This window comes from Molothrus aeneus, chromosome 7 (assembly GCF_037042795.1).
Source record: "Molothrus aeneus isolate 106 chromosome 7, BPBGC_Maene_1.0, whole genome shotgun sequence".
In the NCBI taxonomy this organism is placed as follows: domain Eukaryota; kingdom Metazoa; phylum Chordata; class Aves; order Passeriformes; family Icteridae; genus Molothrus; species Molothrus aeneus.
The window spans coordinates 20734598-20761514 of NC_089652.1; the positions used below are offsets into that span (position 1 = coordinate 20734598).

Genomic DNA, 26917 nt, shown 5'->3' on the forward strand with positions numbered 1-26917 from the left:
CTATACATTTTCTTCTGTCCTTGTGGCTAATTTTGATAAATACAATAGTGAGTGCCTTCCTATTAACTCCATCAAGTTACAAGCCTAAAAATTTCCTGAATATGTTACTTTTTAAAAGGTTTGTAGTATGCATTAGGATGTTGCGGGGGCTGTGCAGATATTGAATTTGTAGTTACATGACATGTTAGCATCTGCACTGAAGGAACTTGGGAAGTTCCCATCCACACCTGGCTAGTCTTTGCCACTTTGCCTCAGAGAAGTTAGGTCACTGGTTGTGCCAGAGGTATTATTGATTTATTTCTCCTGTAAAGGAGATTGAATGGCTCAGTTCACAATATACTGCTGTATATTCTGTCAGAACAGCTGAGGAAAAAACTAAATGCAATGCAAAGGCAGAAACTCCTCTGCTTTCCGGGTGAATGTGATGTATGTGCACCCCAAGAAAAAGGACTAAAAGCCCTTCTTGATGTGCTGACAACTTCTGAATGCCAATTTCAAGGTGACTTTCACAAGTCAACTGCTATGTTCAACCCCAGCTTTGCCTGGTTCAGGCATCATATCTTTATCTTCTAAGGCCATCCTGACGTTTCTGGACAGTAATAAATCAAAAGGGATTTTGCTCTTTTTTAATGAACTGGTATCTATATGTCTTCAGGAAGAGAAACTAATTAATAAGCAATTTGACAGTGAAAATTTCAGGTGGCTGTGGGAAATCCAGCAGTAAATAATGGATGGTATTTATATATAAATTGTGGAGAAATTTTCAATAGGGTTAAGATAGGTTTAAGATTTCTATGCTGCTTCAGTATTTTCACAGACTGTAGCAGCCAATGCCATTGGGAAACTGAAACAATAATACTCCCATCAAGTTCTGCTCACACATAACTCTCTATTGTTTAACTGCCTTACATGTATTCATACAGTGCAAATGTGCATATTGTGAACAGTATCTAATCAGACAGTATCCTGAAAATTGTGAATGCTGTATTAATTTCACTTTCTCCTCTGGATTCCTTATTCCATTCCTTCTGGATAATTTCTATGGAAAGAATGAAGTGGGGTTATTTTATTGAGTGCATAAAAATCCACTGGATTTGGAAGTTCTGGCGTGTGACAGGAATTTGTGAAGTTTCCCAATCTTCTCCTACCAACTCAAGAGTATTGCTGAATCTTTTGCTGCCTTCTGATTGTCTTTTGAGGAAGATAAAGAGTACATTGGTGCAGTGTTTAAGTTACCTCTCTAGAACAGTACACCATCACTTGCTTTGTTTTGCCTCTCAAGGGGTCCCACTGGGAAAACATTCCTGCTAGAAGGCCTGGTCTACAAAAGGAGGGGTAAGAGATGGGGCAGAACTTTCCCTGCCTTAACTGGGGCAGTACTTAGCACTTAAAATACCCTGAGGAGGTATCCCCCATAGTAACATTTTATTTAACCACAGAGCTGTGGAAAGCTCGATCTGCACAGGAATCGTAAAATGAATTTTTTTTTCCTCCAGTGTCTTACTGACTGTCACTGATGTTAGGAGCAGAATGATTATTTGAAGTCTGTTATGCTAGAAGTGGGGCATAGCCTGTCCTTTCCTGAGGAATATACCAGGAGCAAGTAATTACTATAGACATTGTAATTGTGGCTGAGTGAGGAATCAATTGTAATATTTCCTATTTTTTTAATCATACACACTATAGTAGAAAATAACTCCAGTCATTGATCTTTGTTTCGAAGGCTAGCTCTTTTCTTTTTCTTTTCCCCCCTTTTTCATGCTTTCATGGAAACCCTTTCTAATTAATTTGCCAGTTAATCACTTCCAAAATCTGCCAGAACCTGTTCTGGAACCCGATTGCAATTTGTAATACATATAACCAGAAATTTGAGGACACCTCTTTTTGGATGAACAATAACTTATATATATTATAAAGTTTCTCACTGCTTTAGAGGAATAATTGGCTGAAAGTACCTGCAAGAAGAGAACATTTCATTGATTCATTGAAGGAAGATTTTTTTAATGATCAGAAAAGAGAAGTGCAATACCCAATGAGATAATCACCAGAAAAGAAACAGATTTCTGCTCTGAAGAAAAGATACTCAAGATCATTACCTTTGAAGATAAATAAATTAGAAATAGCTGAAGGGGATAATTTGGTTGGTTTTAACATTAGCATGTGGATGCTGGTTTTATTGTGAAATGAGTAAATATGCTAATCTTGCCAAACATAAGACTCCTAACTATTGTAGATTGTATCCTACTTAACAACTGTTCATTAGAGCTGACTGACAGCTTTATAAATATAGTTTTACATTTCAACATTGAAAAATAATTTCAACTATACTTCTCACTTATGGAAAACTTATTTTACAACTAAAGAAATACATATACCTACAGGCCTCAGTCATTCACAATTCCAAAAACCTTTCTATCTACAGGGTATGTACAGTAAATACAAATTCAGACTGGAGAAATAAGACTAGTCAATAGACCTTTAATGAACACAACAGATGATTTTGATAAAATTAAATATATCCTTCATTATCAAATCTACTGAATTTTGAAAGCAATTAATAAATTCAGTTTTCTGATTTGCTTCATCAGGGCCTTTGTGTCTAGAAGAAGTGAAAAAGACAAGAAAAGAGTTTTTGCATTCCCAAAAGATAAGCATCTTCATAGGGCTTCAATAAATTTCTTAGCCAAAACAGACTCAGCAGGACTTCATCAATTTGTTGGATTTTTTTTAATCATGTTTAAAATGTCCAGCAATAGTAATTTTTTTTTTAAACTGACTGGTTCTGGGAGAGTATCTTCAGAAGTGACAAATTATTTAAGTTATAGACTAGCTGTGGTTAATGATTTAAACCATACCTCTGGATACACTGACCAGGCACTGATACAATCCTCTTTTGAAACAATGAGATAAAGATTATAGATTTAGAAGTGTATAGCATACTAAATCTGAGCTATAAACTTTACACAATGTGATAATTCATCACATTTGAGTTGAAGAGAAATTAAAGATGTTTATTTTCATCAAGACCTAGGAGCTCTACTATTATTAGAGGGTGAAGGAGGAATGGGAAGGCATACATCTTCAAAGTATTTTGCTTCCTGTATATATTTTTCAAATAAAAGAGGTAATCACATAGTCAGTTAAACAAAGACGAGGACATGAAATAAACAAAACCCTTAAAATTTTTATTAATAAGCATTGAGGACTATATAAATACAGGAGTATTTTCCAGATCTGCTAATCATGTCTTTGTTAATTTTATTCATTCCACTTTTATTTATGAATCACAATTTTTGTGTGCAGATTAGTAGTTCTAGCTTCTATATTTCTAATTTCTCTAAAATAAACTAACAAGTTATGTAGAAAAGTTTGTTGAACATTTCAGGTGGTATGTATTTCCCTTTTTCCAGCTAATAATAAAATATTAATAATTATGTTTTAATTGTGTTAAAGCCATGTTTGAATTAGAGATTCCAAAAAGAGAAAAACTAGTGATCCTGTGTATTGAACTTCACTACCTACCATTCTTACTTCTCACAGGGGTAAAACCAAGCTGGAGCAATCAAGAATGCAGCTCTGGTGCTTTTTAACCAGGTAGAGCAACGTGTCACCACTTTCACACAGGTTACCTAAGCAAGTTATACATATATATGTATATATATATATAATCACTTTTTAATGGATTTTGACTGGCCTGCATGCTATTCAGCTATGTACCTTCCCTATTCATTGCAAGAGTAGAAACATGCACAGCTGCTCTCTGCTGAGTCATGGGACTCACGTCACAGCATGGTCAGGTGGGATTGGCAAGCCCAACATACATTTTTTAACTCCGCTAATGGTTTTTCTGAATATTTAAATACAGTATTTAGCAATAACTGCATGCTCTTCAGGGTTTGAAGTATGGATCATAAAAGTACTGGAATGTTTTATGCTAAAGAAGCCAAAGAAAAAGGGAGCATGCATAGTTTTTAAAAAATAAAAACAACCCTTTTTGATTCAGCCCTTATAAATGTAAATATTCAATGAAATGTGTTAAATTATTTTGAAATAATTTCTGCCATGAGTTCAACTCCTTAATTAATAACATTTGAATTATTGCAGTAGCTACTGATCTAAAAATTACAGTTATACTTTTAAATCTACAATGCACTGTAATGCAGTTCTTCAAGATGCTACGAACTACACGCTATATTCATTTGGACAGTGCATATCTTGAGTTTTTATAAACTGGTAGCAAAGCAAACTAATTCATAATCATTAAAATTATACCTAGCAAATAACTCTCCCTAAAGAACTATCAAAAGCTAAACATTTTACAACTTCTCTTTTCTTAAACCCCTTTATAAATAGAGGTGCTTGGAATGTGTTTTGCAATGGCATTCCATAAATGAGTTGGGGGACTTATTTGTGTAAATTAGAAAGTCTAGGGAATAGTCAGCACCATTTTTATAAAATTGCATTTATATCTATTTATCCTAGGGATTTTTTTCATTATAGGCAAACATGCCATTGATGAGTAATTGGCAGAGCCTTCAGGAATAGTGACAGCAATTATAAGACAGGAGATAAAGTTACGTGAAACTAAGGAGGTTAAATGATTCTAGTAAAATGAGGCAACAAAATTTGGAGGGGATTGAGATTTCAGTCCTGTAGTAGGATTGAAAGCTGTTTCCTTCAGGCAGAGTTTCACTGGCTTGAAAAGGATCACCAAGTGGTTAATTTTATTTATTTGATTATAGTGTGGCATGATCCACCTATTGTGGTCTAAATTGCCCAGAGATGCCAAAAACATTAATATTGGTGGGTATTCTGAAAATTCTCAGATTTTAGTGAACAAATTTTAAACCAAGATATGCTCCAAACACCAAATAAAACTCTAAGGAGAGAGATTTTAAAATTATATTCTAACATTATATAAAAGTCAAAGGTCATAAGATCTGAGATTTAAAGTCAGTTTAGAATCACTTTGGAATCATCAATCTCCATCATTTTATATTTTTTCACTCAATTACAGTGCAGCTTTCAAGACTGAAAGGATAAAACCACATGGCTGAATTACTAAAGGCAATTTGTAATGGCTGAATCCTTTTATTTTTTTGTCCCTTGAATCATGAAGCCGTTTGTAAAGCTTAAAACTTCAGTAGCCTGCTCTTGCTCTTATTGAAATTTAGAATAGAATCAAATGAGAGCAAGACTGGGTCTTAAGTGAATGCATTTTCTTGTAAATGGGCACATTAACACGCTGTTGGTCAAAGCTTGTTTTAATGATCGAAGCTGTTGATAAGAGATGCACTGCTCTGAAAGAACATTATGGAGGCTGATTATACATACATTAACCAAGTATCTGGGTGGGTGATGAAGCATTTTTTTCGTTTATATCCTACACAATAATATTTATAATACTGTTTTCAGAAAAATATAATCGCACTGAGGTAGTCTGATTGTTTCTTTTATTTTTGTGTGTGATTTCCACAGTATTGCTCAGGCTTCTGCTCTAGTCAAGCATGTTGTTTTGCTGATTCAGGCCTTGAGAATGCTGCATCATAAGCAATTGCTTTCAAATGTTTCCTTATAAAGGAAAATGTGATATCATTGAAGATGCAAATAAATATTTATAGGGCATGGTGTGTTCTAGAGGCTGATAATCACATTTATGAGCTGATAAGAAGATTGTGCTAATCCATCATGTATCTTGAGCTTCCTATTAGTTTTATTAGCTTTATTACTAGAAAGAATATCATTAATGTCACCTTATTTAAAAACGTATTGGTTCTTTCCTAATTTAGGGTCTTGAAGCAAAGAAGAGGATTTTTATTAAGTAATGATGTTTTTCTCTTAATAATGCAGTTGTTTGAGATTATATGAAAAATAATGAAGAGAATGCTCTATGTGAAAATTACTGAAAAGAATTATAGTAGTATATGTTTGTACTGGCTATAAATTGCACTTCTGTCACTTGGTATTAGCAACTATGCTGACAGAACTATCTGCAGCAGAGTTTACATAGGAAGATGCAGTTAGAAATTTGACTGCCTTTTAATTTTCACTCAGATTTATCATGGATGCCTACTATCTATGAACCTTTATCTTGCTACTATTAAGTCAATGATTTATTTAATGATGATGGATCAGGCCATGAATTAATTTTACTTTTCCTAAGTTGAATGCGACAGAAAATTATTTTACAATATTTCAGTTTTATTTAATGAAGAAACTGCCTATCATTCCAATGGAAGGTTTCATATTCCTTGGTATTTCCATGATATACAAGAAGAGAGTTAATTCACAAGTATTATTTTTAAAAGAGAGACAGCCTTATGTGTGGATAATAAGTTGGTGTGCTAATAATGTTTAATATAGTGTACATTACTGGGTATTTTTCTTGTTAATGTATTAGAGAAAGTGAAATTTAAAATATTCTCACAATGAGATACACAGTATTTTAACTCAGACTCACAGATTTACGTGACCAGTAATAAAATTATTCCATTTAGAGGCAACATGGCTGGAACTATTTTACAGATATAAATTTCAGAAATCATAGAGGAAGTGCAATATGAGAAGTTAAACACAGTATTTTTGGTCACAATGCAGCAACAACCATGGGACCTGAGGTCTGAGAGACCTTATATTGACTATATATTGTGTGTGCAAAAGGCACCTTCTTGAAAATTATCCCTGAAATTATCCATCATTCAACATGATTTTTGTATAAAGCTTCATTCACACCATGTAAAAGTTAAATATGTGGAAATAATTCCTTCCAAAGCTGTATTACGTTATATGTGCCACTTTATTTCTGGCAGAAAGGTCCTAGCTGCCAATACATTTTCCTGAAGAGAGTGGGTTTCAGCTGAAGAGTTAAATAACTAGTTTTCATTTTCAGCAGTGTCTCCGAAGAAGAAGAGAATACATGGAAGTGCCTCTTTCAAGAAACAAGTTACTGTTTATTATTTGTTGCAAAATCTAAACAGCATGGGATTTTCCGATTCTAAAAATATCACTATCTTGAAAACTAAATGTGAAAGGTAGTTGATATTAAGCACTCTCTCAACAAAATTGTGTAGAAAGGTCTTCATACTTTCTAAATATGACCTTCCTCCAAAGGTCAAAGGACATGATCAGTTCTGCTTAGCTAAAAGCACAAATCTACCCAGCCCTGGAATGCCCTTTTGTTACATCAGTACCTACACAAATTGAAGTATTTAAGTGAGAGGTGCATTTTACATCCCTTGTGAAATTCCTGTGTACAACTGCTACATGTGATAGATCAGATGAATTTCACTGCCACGATTTCTTTAATGTTGCTTTCTGATTACAAGCCTTATTTCACAGTCAAGGAGAAAGTATTTCAGATGAAATAATTACAACAGTACAACAGTACTGTCAACTGAAAACGATTTAAAAACACTATGTCTGGGAAACAGAATTATAAAATTTACATGTGATTACTGTGGTTTTACTTTTAATAATGCATATTTATAAATTTGTCATTCTTTAAAAGTTAGACTGGCATGATTTGATTCAGTACCATTTTTTTACAGAATATGTATCTAATGAGAAAAAATTGTTCTGTGGAACTTTACTTACAGAAACTAAATGCATCAAGCTCATCAGAAGGCAGCACTGTTGATATTGCTCCTCCTGGAGAGGGCGAGCAAGCAGAAATTGAAAGTGAAGAAGCTCTTGAACCAGAAGCCTGTTTTACTGAAGGTTGTAGAATAACTATCGACTTGTATTACTAAAATTACATTGTTACTAAGTACATTTAGCTTCTTGAAGGTTTCAAATATGGTGTACTTTCATGTCCTCAAAAATCAAAAGAAAATATTTGTAGCCCAGAATGGTAGAAATCTGATGAAAAAAACAAGATTTCCCTAGGCTTTGAGTAACTTCATATATCTGGCCACTGCATACAGCTTGTAACTAAGAAACTTCCTTAACTTTTCTACTGGTAAAATGCTTTTCAGCTATTTGAAAGGGCCCTTGAAATTTGGAAGAAATCAATTTTTGTGTGACTCCATCATCAAATAGAACAGTTACATGCTAACAGTCAAAAATATTGATTTTTTATTGACTTCTTTCATAATTAAGTATACCACAGTCTAGTTTCTCTCCAGACTAGTTTTTTTTAATTCAGATATTCATCATCCTGTGTGATGTGATGGCCTATTCATCATTCCATTTACTTTTTAAAAACCATATAACATCAGTAAAAGCTGCTAATAATATATACTACAGTTAATATTGACTTTGAAGTAACTGGCTTTTGGATACTAACATTTCTTAATCTAATGCAGGTTGTGTACAGAAATTTCCATGCTGTCAAGTAAGTATAGAAGATGGCAAAGGAAAAACTTGGTGGAATCTTAGAAAAACCTGCTACAGCATAGTTGAGCACAACTGGTTTGAGACTTTCATTGTATTCATGATTCTCCTCAGCAGTGGAGCACTAGTAAGTAAAACAAAATTGCAGATGCTGAAGTATTTCGAGATCTCTTAGGAGCAAAAATCAAATTTGCTTCAGAAAGACTTGCTTTGCTTGTAGCTGTATAAAACTTCCTACATTTCATCGTTCCAGAATGGAATGAAACTTGACCCAAACTTGAAGACAGCATAGCTCCTCAAAGTTTAAATTGCCTGCCAATTATCAGCATATTTGTCAAGAGATTTGAGTACAAAGGGCTATTGTTAACTGTGAATATATAGCTAAATATATTGATTTAAGTCTTTAATTCCTCCTAGTCTGATCTACTTTTTGAATTTTGCTTGTGAAAGACCATACTAAAAAATGGAATAATTACTTCATTCTATTCCTATTTTGAAGGCAGGAGATATGGAAGACTGCCGCAGCAAATTAAGCATAACAACCACCATCCAAAAAGACTTGCATTTCACAACTTTCCAAGTTCACTCAAGCTGAACATTTGCTACAATATCAACGTGCATAGTTGTATATTCTAGCAAATACATTACTTTTTAATTTGATTTTTTAGACATAAGTTTTATCTAACTGCTTTCTAGAAAGCAATATAAATATCTGTAACAGATATATAAGAAAAGGGGGGTTTTCTGTCTATATGAAAGTTTCTTAAATACCACAGAGGATAAAAAAAACTGCAGTGAGTTTCTTTCTTCATTCATTAGTAAAACAAATTTTTAATTTTTTTTTTTCAACTCCAGACAGGTCTCCTATTGTTCCAATTAGTATTATGGTTAAAGATGGAAAACATATAAAATAAGAGAATGAAGAAAAACAAGGGGAAATATTAGCTCTTCTCTAACTATATTTTATTGTTTATTCCTTAATTTTATCATGCATATTCTGTGAAACAGGTGTAATACCTCAATATATTTTTATAGGCTTTTGAAGACATATATATTGAACAGCGCAAAACTATCAAGACCATGCTGGAATATGCTGACAAAGTTTTTACATATATTTTCATTTTGGAAATGCTTTTAAAATGGGTAGCATACGGTTTTCAAATATATTTTACTAATGCCTGGTGCTGGCTGGACTTCCTGATTGTTGATGTAAGTACAAATTAATATTGTAAAATTCCCTAAAGTTTCTGTGTTGTAAAATTAATTAGTAGATTAATATTATAAAAGTGCAAAAAAGAATTCCCATTTTATAGTTACACTGCATTAGTAATAGTCTGCAGTGATTTGGAGGTGTTATTTAAAGTCCATTCATATGCTAAAAGGAAAAGGATGCCTGCCTATCAGTTTGTCCATTCTTCATGGTTAATATTTTCATACAAACGATGTATCAAACTTGAGATTTTATGAGGAAAAAACCTAATTTTTAAGCATGCTATCATTAATGAACTCTGACCATGCTACCTTATTCCTTAGAAAACAAGACAGTTCATTGTTCAAGTTTCTTTGAACACTTCAGCTTTTCAAATGAAACAATTCATTTGGTCCAGATTTTATCTAAGTTCTCAGAACTCTTTAACGGAAAACTATCCTGTAATCATTTCTAGTAAAACCAGAAAGTCAGTGGCTATTTGATCTAAAAAATAATTGGTTTTAATGGACTATCTGCAATAGCTAAATCAGCTATGACTTGGCAGGGTTTGTGATAGAGGAGAATACAAGGCTTCTTGGCTGCCTTCCCAGCTGTGATACACTTCTGTGCAAAGGCCTTGCTTATGTTGTCAGAAGGGATCAAAGCCGGTTTTGCTCTCAGAATATTTTGGTCTCTTGCCTCACACATTATCTGACCCAGTTCATTGCCTATACATGTCCTCAGCGTGGAACTGAGAGATGGCATCTGAGGGCAATTGTGCACTTACAGTAATTTCTGCCCATGCTGCCATATTTCTTGAGATATTTGCATGAATTCTGGTCTCTTCAATACTTATTCCATATGTATAGAGAAATTTATCATATTTGTAACTTCCACAGGAAAAAAAAACCTGGCTAGAGTGGCCCATAATTCAAAATATATTATCTCTTTCTTCTTACCAGACTGAGTTAGTTTCATTATACAGTTAATCTCTAGCTCTGTCCTGAAAATCTACACTAGAATAAAGCAGTGTGAATGGTTCTCCTAAGAGTATGATAATGAAGTAGAGAGATGCACTCTTACAGGATTGTGTTAGACAATGCTGGGGTTTTTTCTAGATAATCTACAACTCATGTTTTAATTATTCTTTTTGCATCTTAAAACTCACCAGATTATTCTAAGCCATACTCTGTGATTTCCTAGTTTAATCTTAGAGATTGTTTTATGTGAGCAGGCTTTCAAACCTAAAAATACATCACTATAAGTAAAGCAGCTTATGCTGCTAACTTTTTTCCATAGTTCATAATTTTATAAACAAAAACATGAATAAATAAGATTGGAACTTTCTACTGCTGAAGAATTATTTTCAATGTTCTAGCAAGAGGTAAAAAATGCCTTACTGTGTTTAAGGCTAACTCAGCAATTTCTTTAGCACAACCAGCACTTGAAAGAAATGTGAGCTAATGTTATCTTCCTACAGAAAAGCAGCCTCTGCACTGCTTTAACTGGCAGTTTAAAGAGGTGTGATTCAGCAGCATTCTGCCAGTGAGAACACCAATGTCTCCTTCTTCAATAGAAATGACTAAAGTTAATCAGATTGTTTAATTTCATTCTCTAAAATTATTCAAGAGTAAACACAGATAGTCCTTTAGGGCTTTGACCTTTAATATCTCACACACCTGAGTCTCTCACTGTGGCAAGTAGCCACAGCTGCTTTGACTGATTGTGACTAAATTAGATTTTGAAGATTACACAAAGAAATGGTAATTTTCAGCTCTGCCACTTTCCAGCCGTGACAGATGACTCTTGGTACATCTGCCTACCTCAGTTTAAGACTCTGTCAAGCCATCCTACTGTACAGCCTGACCGAAGATCTTCAGCAGGGCTGTCACTGCTAAGCTTCTAAACAATTATTTTTTTTTGCAACAGAGAGTCTATATTAGAAGAAAAACACAAATGAGCACATACAATCCTTCAATTTTAGGAGACATATCTTTCTACCATTTTGAGTTCATTTTAGTTTCTTAAAATTACTGCATCTGCATGCATGAATCTATTTATCAGTTTACAGATACATTTACTTTCTCACGTACTGGCAACAAAACAGGTGGAACAGCTGAGAGAAGACCAAGTTGACAAGACTGAGATCACCAGAGAAGTACAGAACAGCTTTATATACAATAGAATTCCAAGCAAAACTTTGCATCTCAGATGAACTGTCCAGAGGAAAATACATTGTTTCCAATAGATAAAGTATTTGTTTGAGAAAAAAACTTAATGTTTATGGTATAAGAGCACTATCACCATGCTAAGAAAGCTGCCAATAATCTGAACTAGGGAGCACAAACAAGACTGAAGAATTTTACAGTCAGGACCTAAGAACTGCCAATACACACAGTGCCACTGAAGGCTTTCAGGAGCTGCTGCTACCTAACAGTGTCGAAAGGGTCTTGTTTGTGAAAGATAGGTAAGACACAGTGCAAATTTGGGGAGACAATTATAAAATGAAGGAGCTATTAATGTGAGTTCAATTTCATAGGACACCTCACTCTCCCAGTGAAAGAGATATTTTTAAAATATTTGTTTCATCATTTATTTTTAATTCATAAAATGTGCTGTCTATACACTAAGGTTTATTGTTATGCCTGGGTACCTTGTTGATTTGAGTGAATAAATGAATAGTCTATTAAAAATACAGAAAATTCCATCTTTTACTATCTCTGGAACATATTATGGGTGACTAAAGACAAACAGGATTCCTCTTCCTGTAGCATCACAGGAAAAATAAATTCTATTAATGATAATTATTAATAATAATTAACATCAATATTTAATATAATGGCTGAAAAATACTTCTCTCTAGTAAGTGAACAGACTTCAGTTACAGATTCAGAAAATCAGTAAGATTTTCTTCTTAATATGCTTCTAAATCACAGCAAGTTCCATTTATCCATTAGAGCAATAAAATAATCCTTTCCTTTGTTAAAAAGAATTACATTCTGACATAAAATCCAGTTGAAATGTCCAGCAATATGAATTCACTAAAACTATTTTCTGTTAGATAATATACATAGCAACGAACAATTGATTTGTATTTGCTCTTGGACTGGCCTTCTTAGACATGGTCTTGTAACTCTTGTGTTTGTGAGTCATCTAATTGGTCTTTATGGATATAAACAACATAGGAAACCAACTTTTCATATAATGGGCAAAATCTTACTACCATTATCAGTGAATTCCTATTTCTGTAGAGTCTTTGAAGAGTTCTTTAAACTGAGGCACAGAAATTAACATTTGAGAGATTTTTCTTAAGGATCAAAATATGCCTATGTTCATTTCCATGTCATCTATGCTTTTGGTGGTAGAAATGAATAAAACATGAGTAAGGCATGATTTTTCCCCACTTCTGTCTCCAAAACTGCTTGAAGAAAATTAATTCCTTCCATATTAACACTGTCTAAAGCTCAGTTCCATTTGAGGAGCAAATTAATTGCTCCTTACTTAAGTGGATTGTCTTTTAGCAAAATCCCAATAAAATGCATCAGGATCTTAACAGTGTTCTAGACAATAAAGCTCTTACTGCTATAAGGTGAGCAGCTGTTAATATCTATCCCATAATATTTTTTTATACTTACAAGACTTCAAAAAAAAAAAACCAGAGACTTGCCAGGCAAATGAGATAGTACCATCTCTTTCAATTCATATTTCTGAAATATCCTGGTTATTGTTGTTATGAACTGTTTCACTTAGAAGTAATATTTATAACAAATATTTGTAATTAGCTACTACAATATTTAGTATATTATTAGTGTTTATAGATGTTAGTGTACATAGATATTATTAGTGTTTATTAAATGTTAATATTTATGTTAGTACTTATAGTTTATTGTTTATTTGTTGTTATATATTATTTATATTAGTGTTTATATGCTATTATTAGTATTTATAGATATTCACAATATTGACAGATGTTAATAAAACAATTTAATGTAGTCAGAATTTTAAATTGTTTGAAAAGTCGAACCTTAATGAAGTTACAGAAAGTATGGCTATTTTGTCCTTAAAGTTTCCTGAAAATTTTATCTTTCACCAACAGTATGCTTCCATATGACTGTTAAACCCTATCCAACCATAGGAGATAGACATTTAATAGAATATATTCCTTTTTTAACCATGCCTTTATAAGACCTCTTGCCTTTCCAGCAAGTATGAAAATGGTGGCATTCTACAACTTGTCACTGTTGATTTGTTGCTTGAATTTCTATTCTTTTTAAATAAACAGCGTAGAACTATTTTTAAAATATTTTTTTCTGTATTTGATAGGTCTCATTGGTTAGTTTAATAGCCAATGCTCTGGGCTATTCTGAACTTGGTGCCATTAAATCGCTACGGACATTAAGAGCTTTAAGACCTTTAAGAGCCTTGTCACGATTTGAAGGAATGAGGGTGAGATAAAATGAATGAGTTTGAACAAATGTATGCATACAAAAATTGATGTATTAATGGTTACACTCATGCTTTCTTCAAAGAACTCCAACATGGGAAGGCATGCAAAAATGTGTGGAAAAAGGCCTTTCAACATGTCCTTACAAACAAGGCCCATGTACACCTTACATTTGGAAATTAGACCTTGAGCTCATTAAATTTTCCTGGTCACTGTTGCATAGTTGTGTTTTCCCAGCCCCCTGACTATTAAAATTGCCGTTGATTTGTGGACCTAGAAAAATAAAAAGACATGACAAATTTTACAGTAGACGGTGGGAGGTTTTTTCCTACAGTTTATCTGGGAAATTTTTCACTCAATTTATGTAGCTAACTTCAATTCTATTAGTTTGTCAGTGGCTTAGGTGAAACACAATTAGCCAGAAAGCAAAAGAAACCAACAAAAGGTGAAAAAGCTGACAAGATTGACATACCAGAAACTAAAGCTTGACTGTGTCTCTCCGTCTACTTGCCTGGGGAAAGAAATCCCACAGTAAATGCTGTAGCATTAGGGCAAGGTTTTTCAAAAAGACACCTGAAATAAGGATAGATTTGGAAGTATAGAAGGAGAGAGACTGGAAATAATTTCCTTAGCTAGAGACCTTTTCCTTCCTATGAATGTAAAGAGCGCTAAAATCACCTGTTGAGGAGATTGTAATTTTCATATTCTGCCAATCTGACAAAAACAAACAAACCAACCAAAACAAAAACCCTCCTGGAAAAACCCTATTATGAACCATAGCAGACCATGCTACTTACAGAAAAAACTGATATATAAAAAATAAAAAAAACCAAAACTTTATTGAGAAATGTCATTTTAATCTTTCACCTCAAAATACCCAATGCTGCAATACATATTCATAGTTCAGTCATAGGTCTTCATTTGCCAGATAAATAATGTGGTTCCTGTCTGGGCAAGGCTGCCAATATCCTAGCAGTGATTACACCTGCCAGCGTAGGGAAGTGTGTCCTGTGCACACCACCATCACCACTATGTTTTACATGATTGGCAATACATACAACACATCAAGTCTCCAGCTAATAAATAAGCAAAACTTCTATTGATGCTAGACTACTTTTGGTCAACTTAGTGAAATGAAAAATACTACCTTTTTCAAGCCCACGCACAAAAGACTACTACAGTCTCTACTGATTTGCTAGAAAATTATTGTTTGAATATCTGCAACTTTCTTTTAGTTGAATTACAATAACTTGTTGTCAACTTAATGACAACTATCAATTGTTGTTCAACTTATTTCTAAAAGTTCTACACCTTCTTGGTGATGTCTCATGGATAGCTCCTCACAGCACTGACTCCTTCTTCACAGCACAGCTGAGAAACCCCAACTCTCCCCCCACCCCACTAACACACTCTTTTGTAGCACTCGTCTTATTGGACACAGCTGTGGCCTGTTAAGGACAGGCCTGTTCCTAATCTTTGGTGATTGGTACAGCTGCAACTCCTCAGGTGTGAGACCACCTTCTGCACTAGTCTCTTACATTCTATCCCTCCAAATAACTAAGAAAAAACTTTTGTCCAAGGATTTCATCTGGTCTTTTATTGCCCCTTGCCCATACACAGAAGCTCAAGGGAATTAAATGCAACAAATTAAAAAGAAAAAGAAGGATACATGTAAGAGCAACTATAGTGAGCCCAGGCAATTTAAAACCAAGACTTAGAGCAAATGCTGTTAATAATGATTAATAAGATATCCCTAATTGTGTTGCATTCTGTGTGGATACTAAAATACACTGATGCCAATATATACATAACTTTTCTAATAATAAAATCATTAGTAATGATAGCTTTAAATGCAGACATTTTTATTTAGTCTTCCACATCATCATTCTTTGAGCTTTTCATGGTTTTATTTTCTATTTATGTATTTTAATTTATATTGCTGGAATTTAACATTTATTTCTCTCTTTTTCTCTAGAGCACACAATTGCTAAGAATTCATCTTGCTACTAACAGGTTTTCTTTTGCTTTTTGATTTTTTTCAGACTTTTGCATTGTCTTTGTTTCCATCTCATTTTATTTCTTGCTTTTTCCAATCTCATTAGCATTTTATTAAACCTTCATTAAAATTTCTCCCACAACTTTATTTGTCCATCCCATAATAATACTGTTTTGACATTTTTGAAGTATTTTCAAGTATTTTTCATTTTCTTTCTGTAAGCTAAGTGGCTATTTTGTCTAATTTGTACACTAGGTGGTTGTAAATGCCCTTGTAGGAGCAATCCCATCTATCATGAATGTATTGCTGGTATGTCTTATATTCTGGCTAATCTTCAGCATCATGGGAGTAAATCTTTTTGCTGGGAAATTCTATCATTGTGTCAACACCACAACTGGTGAGATGTTTGATATCAGTGATGTCAACAATTACACTCAGTGTGTGGAACTCATAAAAAGCAATCAAAGTGCCCGATGGAAGAATGTGAAAGTAAACTTCGATAATGTAGGAGCTGGATATCTTGCTCTGCTTCAAGTAGTAAGTAAATGTATATATTTTCTTTTTATATATGTACATGGTCTTTTTAAAGGTATCTAGGAAAAGTGGGCAAGTTAAGACTGTAAAGTAGAGGAACAATTTTTTCATAGCAATAATGTACAGCTCACGGAACTCTATTACATTTTTTCTTGTTTTTTTTTTTTTTTAATGATAGTAGAGTAATTTTCCTTTCCCAGACTAGAAAATACAATCTCAGGATGATGATAATAATAATAATGTGAAAATAGTAAGTGTAGAAAATACAAGAATATCTTTAGTGGCGCACAGTATAGAACCTTATCATATTCCTTTATGCTTATTAAAGAATCATTATAGTATACTATATGAGTATTATGTTACTTATAAATTTAAATAAGTATTATCCTTGTGAAATACTGGATGTTATTGCATAGCATATTCATTCCATTAATTACTACTACTTATACAAAATCTGTAAATTGCATTTCTCCTTCAATTACTTATCTTATGCACTGTTCAGAACTGCCTTTATTTTAGGTACTGAGCATATTTTATTTGTGTCAAAGAAATAAAGACCTTAGCTCTTTACAGGTTCCTTGATGAGCATGAAGCTTCTAAAGCTAGGATCTGATTCAAAACACAAGCAAGAAAGTATGTAATTATATTTAGATGATCGTAGAATCACTAATCTGTAAGTCAACATACAGCACCGCTGAATGAAAAGATTTTTACAGCTCTGATATTCAAAGTTATCTAAGAATTATATGGTTGTCCCTTCTATCTCAGAGCAGGTCAGTATTTCTAGCTGACCTTAATTCCAAAATTAACTACCTAGATTAAAATGTTTTGCCTGTAAAGGCAATATGACTCTTATGTGCTGAGTAGTAGTACTGAATGATGACTGATTCTCTGGCTTCAGATATCATGGCCATCATTGCCTCTGAAGATGTGTAAGGAAAACTGCTGCTCTTGAAGATGTGTATAAATGTCATCTGTGTCATACATACAGACAGTCTAGGTCTTCAATAACTACTTCACTACTGTGAACCTTTCATTCTTCTCGCTCTTTTTTTTTTAAATTTTTTTTCTGATTTTTCATAATTTTCCTTTTCAAATATTCCTTCTAACCTTTACTTTCCCCACGGAGATTAAGGGATCTTTGAGCATGTTTTACAGAAGACCAAAGTATTTTTATGGGGAAGATAAACAATTTTGTTTTATTTCTAGGCTACTTTCAAAGGATGGATGGATATTATGTATGCTGCTGTTGATTCACGAGATGTAAGTGTAAATCTTTCAAAGGTCATCTGTTGATTATTTTCTGATAAAGAGTATAAAATTTAAACAGCTACATACACAACAAATAATTATAATCAGCACCAATAAATATTATTTTGATTCTCAGAATTTTTACTAGAATCTCACTTCCTTCTGTTTAGCCAAAAAAGCTAAATTAATTTAAGTGGATTTTTTTTTTAATTATAAAGTTAATGTAGTAGAACAAATAACAGGTTTTTGACAAATTCTTTTGGTAATAATAAGTATGAATTAATTTAAGATTATATTATGCAGTTATTAAATAAGGAATACATTAAACAGGTTTTATAATTTGTAACTGTGCATTTTGTTGTTTCCTTAGGTTGAGTACCTAGGTTACCTAGATATTTTAGTGCAATTAGATTTTAAGGCTGAAGATCATCTGTTAAGCTTTCTGGGGATTAGTTTTTTATTTTGGCTACAAAACTAATACTCTGTTTAACTTACACAAATGGTCATGTTAGTGATATTCAGAGTAAAACACACTGTTTCATTATCTTTAGCATTCCTACACTCAAGCTCGTTGTGCTCTAGAGGTGCAGATGCTGGGATGTGGCATCCAGAAAAACCGAGACAATAACAAAATCTTCCTTCAAAACTTCCTCAATTTAATGGATTTCACAAAACATATATTCACTAGGTATTCTTGAAGCAGCGGTTCCTAGCTGGATGTAAGAATGTTCATGCAAGACCAAAAGAGTTCCAGGGAGATTTAGGCAATAGTAAAACTTATTGTTTCTGTTCCATGATAATATACTGAACACAATATAAAATATTTAGATTTCTGCTAATAAAATTTTAAGTATTAATGACTGCTCTACATCCCACCTTGCTTATTTCTTCTAGGAGGGACTTTTTATAGATGTACATACAGAAACATATCTGTGAGCACATTTACTTAAAAATTACATATGAGCAATAATTCTGTCAGCTTCCAGTTCTCCAAATATTGATTGGAATGGACAAGTTGGATCTTTTTAATAAATTAATGCTCTATATAATAAATTAGTGCTCTTTTTAATAAATTAGTGCTTTTCATAGCTTTTCTGTCTGAGATGGCATATACCTAATTCTAAATTATACATATTGTTTTTTACATCTAATATTGTCATGGGTAATAATTTATTTTTTTTGGTAGGTAAAAGATCAACCTAAGTATGAGGACAACTTGTATATGTATCTCTATTTTGTCATCTTTATCATATTTGGATCGTTTTTTACCTTGAACCTTTTCATTGGTGTTATTATAGACAACTTCAACCAACAAAAAAAGAAGATAAGTATTTAAAATATTTCCATATTGGTATGAATTACTAGCTATAAAGAATTAAAAAGTTATTTCTCTAAGGCTAATAAAAATCAAAAGTAATTTCAAGACTTGAAGTAAAGTGTGTCAAAAAATAATAAATAATTATCTGTACTAAAATCTGTGGATGTGATTCTGCACTTTGCATTTTTAGCATTTTGAGAAATAAAAAGTTGGTTCATAATAATTTACAAATTGAGTGTATAGTTAAAATGAGGATGTGAAAAGTGATCGTGAATTATTGGTTTGATTAGATGCACTATTATCTGGCATGAAATAATTTATTTTTCAATTTACTCTGAAGTATTAAGATAAATTAAGGTACATTCATTATAATTATTCTTACAAACTATTGATGCTTAATGAAGACAAAATATGGCATTGTGTTGATACAGTGAATAACGGATCTGCAAATAAGTTAAGAGTAAGTCAAATAGACCTCGTATGAATAGGCTTGTAGGTATAAGTAAAAATGTGCACATAAGGGCTTTTTTTTTCTAACGCTTCTATAAGAATGAGATTAATTCATTAGACAAAAATACAATCTATAATTTTTTATCAGTAGTAAAGCAAAGATATACAGGGAATGGTGGTTTCTTTCTGTGTAGTTTTGACATAGAAGTATGTTTTAAATAGTTGTATTGATAGTGCATACAGTTCAGTTTTAAAGAACCTTAAAATATAAAAATACAAATAATCACATTTAAAATATTTTGAAGCCTCACAGTTTTTAGTTTTCAAATGCCAGGGTCATTCTAAATGTTTGTGTGATGTGAAAAAGCAGTTTCATATGATTTGGTTTTTTTCAATCGCCAATTAAATAACAGCAATACCAGACAGAATCTCTGGTAAAAGAAAACTGTGAACTACAGAAATTTTTCCTTGTGAAAATACTCTTTAGCTTCCTAAACATGTCTGGGGTTACTATCAATTTTGTGATGCTTCAGGCTGTGGTGGCCAATTTAGCAGACAGTGATGCTAACATTGTGCTTCCATCTGACTCAGTGAAGATTCATCAATAAGCACAATTCACCTATACTGGAAGTCAGTCAGACAGTTGCACATCTGACTGGCAGCATTTGTATCTGCAAACAAAGGCTGATTTGAGTTTGTCAAGGTTCCTTCCAGTGGTGTTTTAATTTGCTATGGCATAACATAAATTACTTTTCCTAATTTTACATCAAAGGTGGGGGGTTTTTTTGCTGTTAAAACCCATGGATTAGATACTAATACACTCTCCTAACACAACTTCTGCCTCAAAGTTATGCCTCTTTTAGACTTGTCTAGCTGTAATCCTGAAAGTCTATACAGAAGATAGGCCATGCAAGGCACTAGTCATGTTCCTATTCACTAAACATATCCTAATCACCAAGTTATTGAACAGCACCAGTAGAGCAAGAATGCTTTCAGCCATTTCAGCAAAAGTGAGCATGGAAACATTGGAAAAACTCAACTACCAAGCTGACAAGGCACCAGTAATGGGTTTTTCCTGTGTTTTAGGAGTGTATATGAGCATCCACCCTATAAACACCTGAAAAAAACCCTTCCTTTTTATATAAATTAAATATAATGTTAATATTATATTACAGGGAGACATACTGTAAATAAATGATTTATGTGTAGATACTAATTAATTTTGATATTATTTCTTTACTTTGGAGGTCAGGATATATTTATGACGGAAGAACAGAAGAAATATTACAATGCAATGAAAAAATTGGGATCCAAAAAGCCACAGAAACCTATACCGAGGCCAGTGGTAAGAGTGATTTGATTTTCACGTCCCTAATATTAAATACTCATATTTGGAATATAGTCTTGTCCACAAGATAAGGTTATAGGTCTGGAAAGAAAATATTTTTTCCATTTATTTTCTTGTAAAGGTAGAAATTGTCCCTTTTTGAATCCATCAAATTGGATTATTAATATTTTGTTTAAAAACATACACACTGAAGTATGAACAAAATTATTTAATAATGTTAAATTTAATAATGATAAATTTCAAAATTCCCTGCCTAAGTCCTGGAAAACCACAATTGTTTGGATCATTTATTGGTTCTTGTTACCAGGGATAAAATTCATTTTCTGTTTTTTCTCCTCATAGAGAATTTGTAGGAAATGGGGATGCACTGGCCCTTGCTGCTGAAGACAGAAAGGGGCACTGGTAACCTGTTGGGAAGGACAGATGCAGAAAATCTTACAGAGAAAAAGAATGTCCTGGGGAGTAAAGCATAGACTAGGATAAATATGTCTCTAAGATAAGACACTACTCTTGTTATTTACTGAACTCCTACGCTGCTTAAAAAAATAAAATACTTGTTGCACCTTATGCACCAAGTGGTTAAAAATAGACTTTCTAAGGAGAGACATATGGCAAAAAACATTGAGCTAAGTACTAAAGAAAAACTAGGATATTACAGTCATGGTGTGTTTGAGACATGTGTCTTCAGCAGTCCAATGATCTCACCAAGCACAATTAGTTTAAGAAAGAAAGAGGGTTAGCATTCTAATACCATCTGAGAATAAAGATAAGAAAATTAGCTTCTATTCAGCTGGTACTCTTGTTGGCTATCAATTTACACCACCCATTCACCCAATAATATTAACTGTCATTGTTATTACTCTTATTATTGCAGCATTTCCCTTCTTGTCTCTTCAGCCAACAGTGGTGAACTTCTTGATTCACTCTAGCAAGACGAGACATAAACCAGCATGTATTAGGCTTATTGCCTCTATTGTGAATGAGTCTTGCTTCGCATTCCTAAATCTTGAAGGGTGTTGTTTTCTCATTTGGCATTTTAAAAGAAAATTATTTTCACTGTATAAACTGTATGCCATCTTTGTGTTTGCAGAACAAATTCCAAGGCATGATCTTTGATTTTGTAACCAAACAAGTATTTGACATCAGCATCATGATCCTCATCTGCCTTAACATGGTCACAATGATGGTAGAAACAGATGATCAGAGTAAAGAAATGGAAACAATTTTATCCCGGATTAACCTGGTGTTCATTGTCCTTTTCACTGGAGAATTTGTCCTAAAATTGATTTCACTTCGCCATTACTACTTCACTATAGGCTGGAATATTTTTGATTTTGTGGTTGTGATTCTCTCCATAGTAGGTAAGAGCAACTCATTTTCAAGAAAGAATTACTGGAAGAAATAGGAAACATTTGTTTCAAGTATGTTAATACTGATTGTAGAATTTCCTTTCTCCTATGACTTACATATTGATTCAGATCTTCATATTATCTAGCATACAATATATGTAATGTTGCATAAAAGATTTTTATCTCTCCCATTAGATTCACTGTCATTTTCCACACCAAAAGACATAATGGAACTGTTTGGCACATTAGATTAATGTGTACAAATATAAAGAGGAATGTTTAGTGGTATATTCAAACTAACCACAGATTTACTTTCAATACTAAAACTGAAAATTATGTGAAATGGGTGAGATTTTTTACTTTTGCTAATTAAGATTTGTCAGTTAAAATCTAGTGACTGTCCAAGGTGCAAATGAGTGACACATCTGAGAAAGATTGGGCTGATAAAACATAGATCTGTTAAAGAAATCTCTGACTTGCAGAAATTAAGCCAATATCATCCTTCATAAAGTGCTTATAGGCTGAGCTTCAAGAATTAGCTGTATCTAAGACATAAACATCCCTTTCCCAATAATTTGAAGAACTACTGAAAGTTTAGACAGGGACTACCTACTTGCTATAATCAGTCTTTATTTTACTTATTTACCTTCTCTAGGATAGCATTTCAACATAAGAAGAGATGCTTTCACCTTATTAACAACTTTCACGAAAATGTAAAAACTTGTATAATTTTAGCTATAGCATAGAATCCCTACACTGGTTATACTGGAGATAGCAATAACTAAATCTTTCTATAGGTAATTAATTAATTAAAAATTTTATTTTAATTATTTGCTGTTTTTTCCCAGGTATGTTTTTGGCTGAGATGATTGAGAAGTACTTTGTATCTCCCACACTATTCAGAGTCATCCGGCTTGCCAGGATCGGTCGAATCCTGCGCCTCATTAAAGGCGCTAAGGGAATCCGCACTCTGCTTTTTGCTTTGATGATGTCTCTTCCTGCTTTGTTCAACATTGGGCTGCTGCTCTTCCTGGTCATGTTCATCTATGCCATATTTGGCATGTCCAACTTTGCCTACGTCAAGAGGGAAGTTGGGATTGATGACATGTTCAACTTTGAAACGTTTGGCAACAGCATGATCTGCCTGTTCCAGATCACCACGTCCGCTGGCTGGGACGGTTTGCTCGCCCCAATTCTCAACAGTGGGGAGCCAGACTGTGACCCACATAAAGATCATCCAGGGAGCTCTGTGAAAGGTGACTGTGGCAACCCTTCTGTTGGGATTTTCTTCTTTGTCAGCTACATTATCATATCCTTTCTGGTAGTGGTGAACATGTACATTGCTGTGATTTTGGAGAACTTCAGTGTTGCTACTGAAGAAAGCGCTGAACCCTTGAGCGAGGATGACTTTGAGATGTTTTATGAAGTCTGGGAGAAGTTTGACCCCGATGCAACACAATTCATAGAATACAGTAAATTATCAGATTTTGCTGCTTCATTAGATCCACCTCTTCTCATAGCAAAACCCAACAAAGTCCAGCTTATTGCAATGGATCTGCCCATGGTGAGTGGTGACAGAATTCACTGCCTTGACATCTTGTTTGCTTTCACAAAGCGTGTTTTGGGGGAAAGTGGGGAGATGGACGCCCTCAGAATACAGATGGAAGATCGGTTTATGGCAGCCAATCCTTCTAAAGTCTCCTATGAACCAATTACAACCACACTGAAACGAAAGCAGGAGGAGGTGTCTGCTGTCATCATTCAGCGTGCTTACAGACGTCACCTCTTAAGGGTAAAAGTTAAACAGGTGTCTAGTATATATAATAGAAATAAAAACAAAGAAGGAGATGGACACATTATAAAAGAGATAATTATTGATAAACTAAAAGGAAACTCCACCCCAGAAAAAACAGATGAGAGTTCTTCTACAACTTCCCCACCCTCTTATGACAGTGTAACAAAGCCAGACAAAGAAAAATATGAAAAAGATAAAGCAGAAAAGAACTACAAAGGTAAAGACATCAGGGAAAATAAAAAATAATGATCTAAGAATTTTGTTAATGGGACAACTTGTTTACAGTCTTTGAGAATGAATCATCAACTGGACTCCTGCAGGAGATTTATGCCAAACTGACAGTTTTTACACATGTGTGTGTGTGCGTGTGCGCGCGCGTGTGTGCATATATATACATTATATATATACTTAAGGTCAGTGCCTATAACAAAACAGTGAACCTCCATCATCAGACTGTGGCTCTGTTAATCAGGGTAAAAAACTTGACAAGAGGTTACTGTTTTCACTACAGCTGACACTGCTAAGAATAAGGGAAAAGGTGGCTCCATAGAGAAGATGGAGCATGAAATGAGTGCAAAAAGATACTTTATTTCCACAACATGTAGAACAGTAATTCTCTTCACTGTTTGTAATGCAACTGCCACATTTGTCATATTTTTACAAAAACTGTATTAGTGTATTTATCATTTTTTAATTCACAGGTTGTTTACTATTACATGTGACTATTTTTGTAATAGCTTTTATGTTGGGGAAAGAGGTATGAGGACCAGGAGTTCTACTCTCAGATTCTCTATAATGTACAGATAGGAGTGATTTGCATAGACATGCTGCACTTGTCAATCATGCATAAATAAAAATATGACATTGCACAAAGCTGAAGATTTTAAGAACTTCCATGTTTCAGGGTTGCTCTTAAATTTGAAGTATTCTAACTACTTGTATGGCTGCATCCAGACTATGTGCATCCAGATTAATGTGCCTGGAGAGTCTCCTCTAATTTACAGGAATCTGCAATGACTTATTTTTATGTGAATGACTAAACATGAATAAGTTCTTGTTTATGTTAAAATATTTACAGTTCAAAAAATATTGTGCAGTTTCTGCACTGGAAAAATAGCTTCACCAAAATATATCTGGGAGTTCTTTTGTTTTGGTTTGGTTTTGACAGCTGTTTTTTTTCCTGGGCTATTATTTGGTTACTGTCTTCTATCATTATCTCCAACATCCAGTGAATCCATTAAATACCCTTTTCCATGTAAATATTAACAGTATACTGTTGTGCATATTTGAACATAGAATTTAATGTCTTTGCCGCATTGAATTGCATCAGATATGTATCACAGTATGGTTAATTTGCAAGAGCTCAACGGGACGTGTTGTATTCTGTGTCATAAATAGGAGAGCATCACTGATGCATGTCAATGCTGTTGCTGCTGTACCTTGCTCCTTCACTGTCCACAGTCTCCACTATAGGAAGTCATGTGTCAGTGATGAAGTGAATCAAGTTGTCCAACCAGACCTCATTCTTTCAAATCATTAAGCAATAGTTTGCAGCTATTTATGAGCTTTTTTAGTTTTGCATTTTAAATTTGAAGTGGCTGCTATTGTCGTGTAGAATCAGACTGTACAGGCCATATTGCAAACTGTTAAACCTGTTGACAATGTGGTTAGCAAATATAAATAATGTAAAGAAATACCATTTGGCAACAGTTCTGTATATAAGAAAAGTGTCTTCAAGTTTAGATCACTGTTTCTTATATTTCTTTCCTCATTCATTTGGCTTATTTTCTAACCACAGTAATTCCAAACTGGCATCATCACACTATGGGAAAAAAAAAAGTGAGTATTTGTAGACTATATCTTGTTTTAATAATATATTTGCATATATTCCAATGTGAAGTAAATTGTGTAAATCTGGAACCCAGCTTGTTTCCAAATAGTTACAGGACATAGCAAGGAAAGCATTAGGGGAATGTGTGAATTTCTAAGCACTATTTGCATCAGAAGTTCCAAGATAGTCTCATAGTTGATTAAATCCTTGCTATCTTGCAGTGTCTGTTTACATAGTCTACTCTTATTCTTTTTTGAATCACAGTTCACTAGGCTTGTACAAATAAAATATTTCCCAAGAAAAAAATGGCACATTTGTATAATCGAGGACATCAGGACATTTTGTGTTTCATACACAAGCTAACATTAAATGTAGAGTCTTTCTTTTACAAATGCTTTTGACTTGTAATGTGTTGGTGAAATGCATGCAAGAAATTGTTATTATCATAAACAACGCAAACAATATTACATATGAGCCAAAAAAATAAAGATTTCTTTTTTTAAAATTATGTTTATTTTGCTTTGTCTCTGACCTTCAGTTCGTTAAAGCAAGATAAAAACTGACTTTGGTGCGAATAAGAATTGCTTTCTTTTTCCCTAAAACTAAACACCTTATACTTCATATTTCAACTTCTATGTAAAATACTTATAAAAAAAAAATCTGAGAACTTTGATCAAACTGCATTTCTTTTTACTTCTTTGTTATCAGCATATTGTCTGGGTATAAAACAGGATACCTACACAATTCTACCCCCAAAATGTCTCTCAACCCTCAAAAGCCCTCCTCAGCCATAAAGGCACTCCTCACTACTGCTACTAAAGCTGCCCATGTTTTATGAGTCTTAAATATGCAAATAAACTTTCCAATGAAGTTTTTTTGTTTGGTCCCATTTAACATTTAGCCAAGGGACTAAATGTTATTGCAAACAGATAAAAGTTGGTTTTAGTTGCCTAGCGATTCTTTTTTATTCCAGTAATTCTCAAAATTAATAAATACCATCTCAGCTGATCTCACAAGTAAGGGATAACACTGATGCTGAGCTGTGACAAGTATTGTTCATAACCAAAGTATCTGGATGTTA

The 26917-nt window shown here is 33.5% G+C and overlaps 1 protein-coding gene across 4 annotated transcripts in view; it reads left to right on the top strand.

Moving 5' to 3' along the window:
- LOC136558822 (sodium channel protein type 2 subunit alpha-like) overlaps positions 1–26344 on the top strand; it is a 66031-nt gene extending 39687 nt beyond the window's left edge. For all 4 annotated transcript variants that reach the window (XM_066553550.1, XM_066553552.1, XM_066553549.1 and 1 more), the window contains exons 19-28: positions 7596–7716; positions 8304–8458; positions 9367–9540; positions 13844–13966; positions 16216–16497; positions 17704–17757; positions 18932–19069; positions 20754–20858; positions 21952–22222; positions 23059–26344. In XM_066553550.1, the coding sequence (XP_066409647.1) occupies positions 7596–7716; positions 8304–8458; positions 9367–9540; positions 13844–13966; positions 16216–16497; positions 17704–17757; positions 18932–19069; positions 20754–20858; positions 21952–22222; positions 23059–24251 (2616 nt within the window). In that variant the 3' untranslated portion in view covers positions 24252–26344. The remainder of the gene's footprint in view (positions 1–7595; positions 7717–8303; positions 8459–9366; positions 9541–13843; positions 13967–16215; positions 16498–17703; positions 17758–18931; positions 19070–20753; positions 20859–21951; positions 22223–23058) is intronic.
- The last annotated feature ends 573 nt before the right edge of the window (positions 26345–26917 follow it).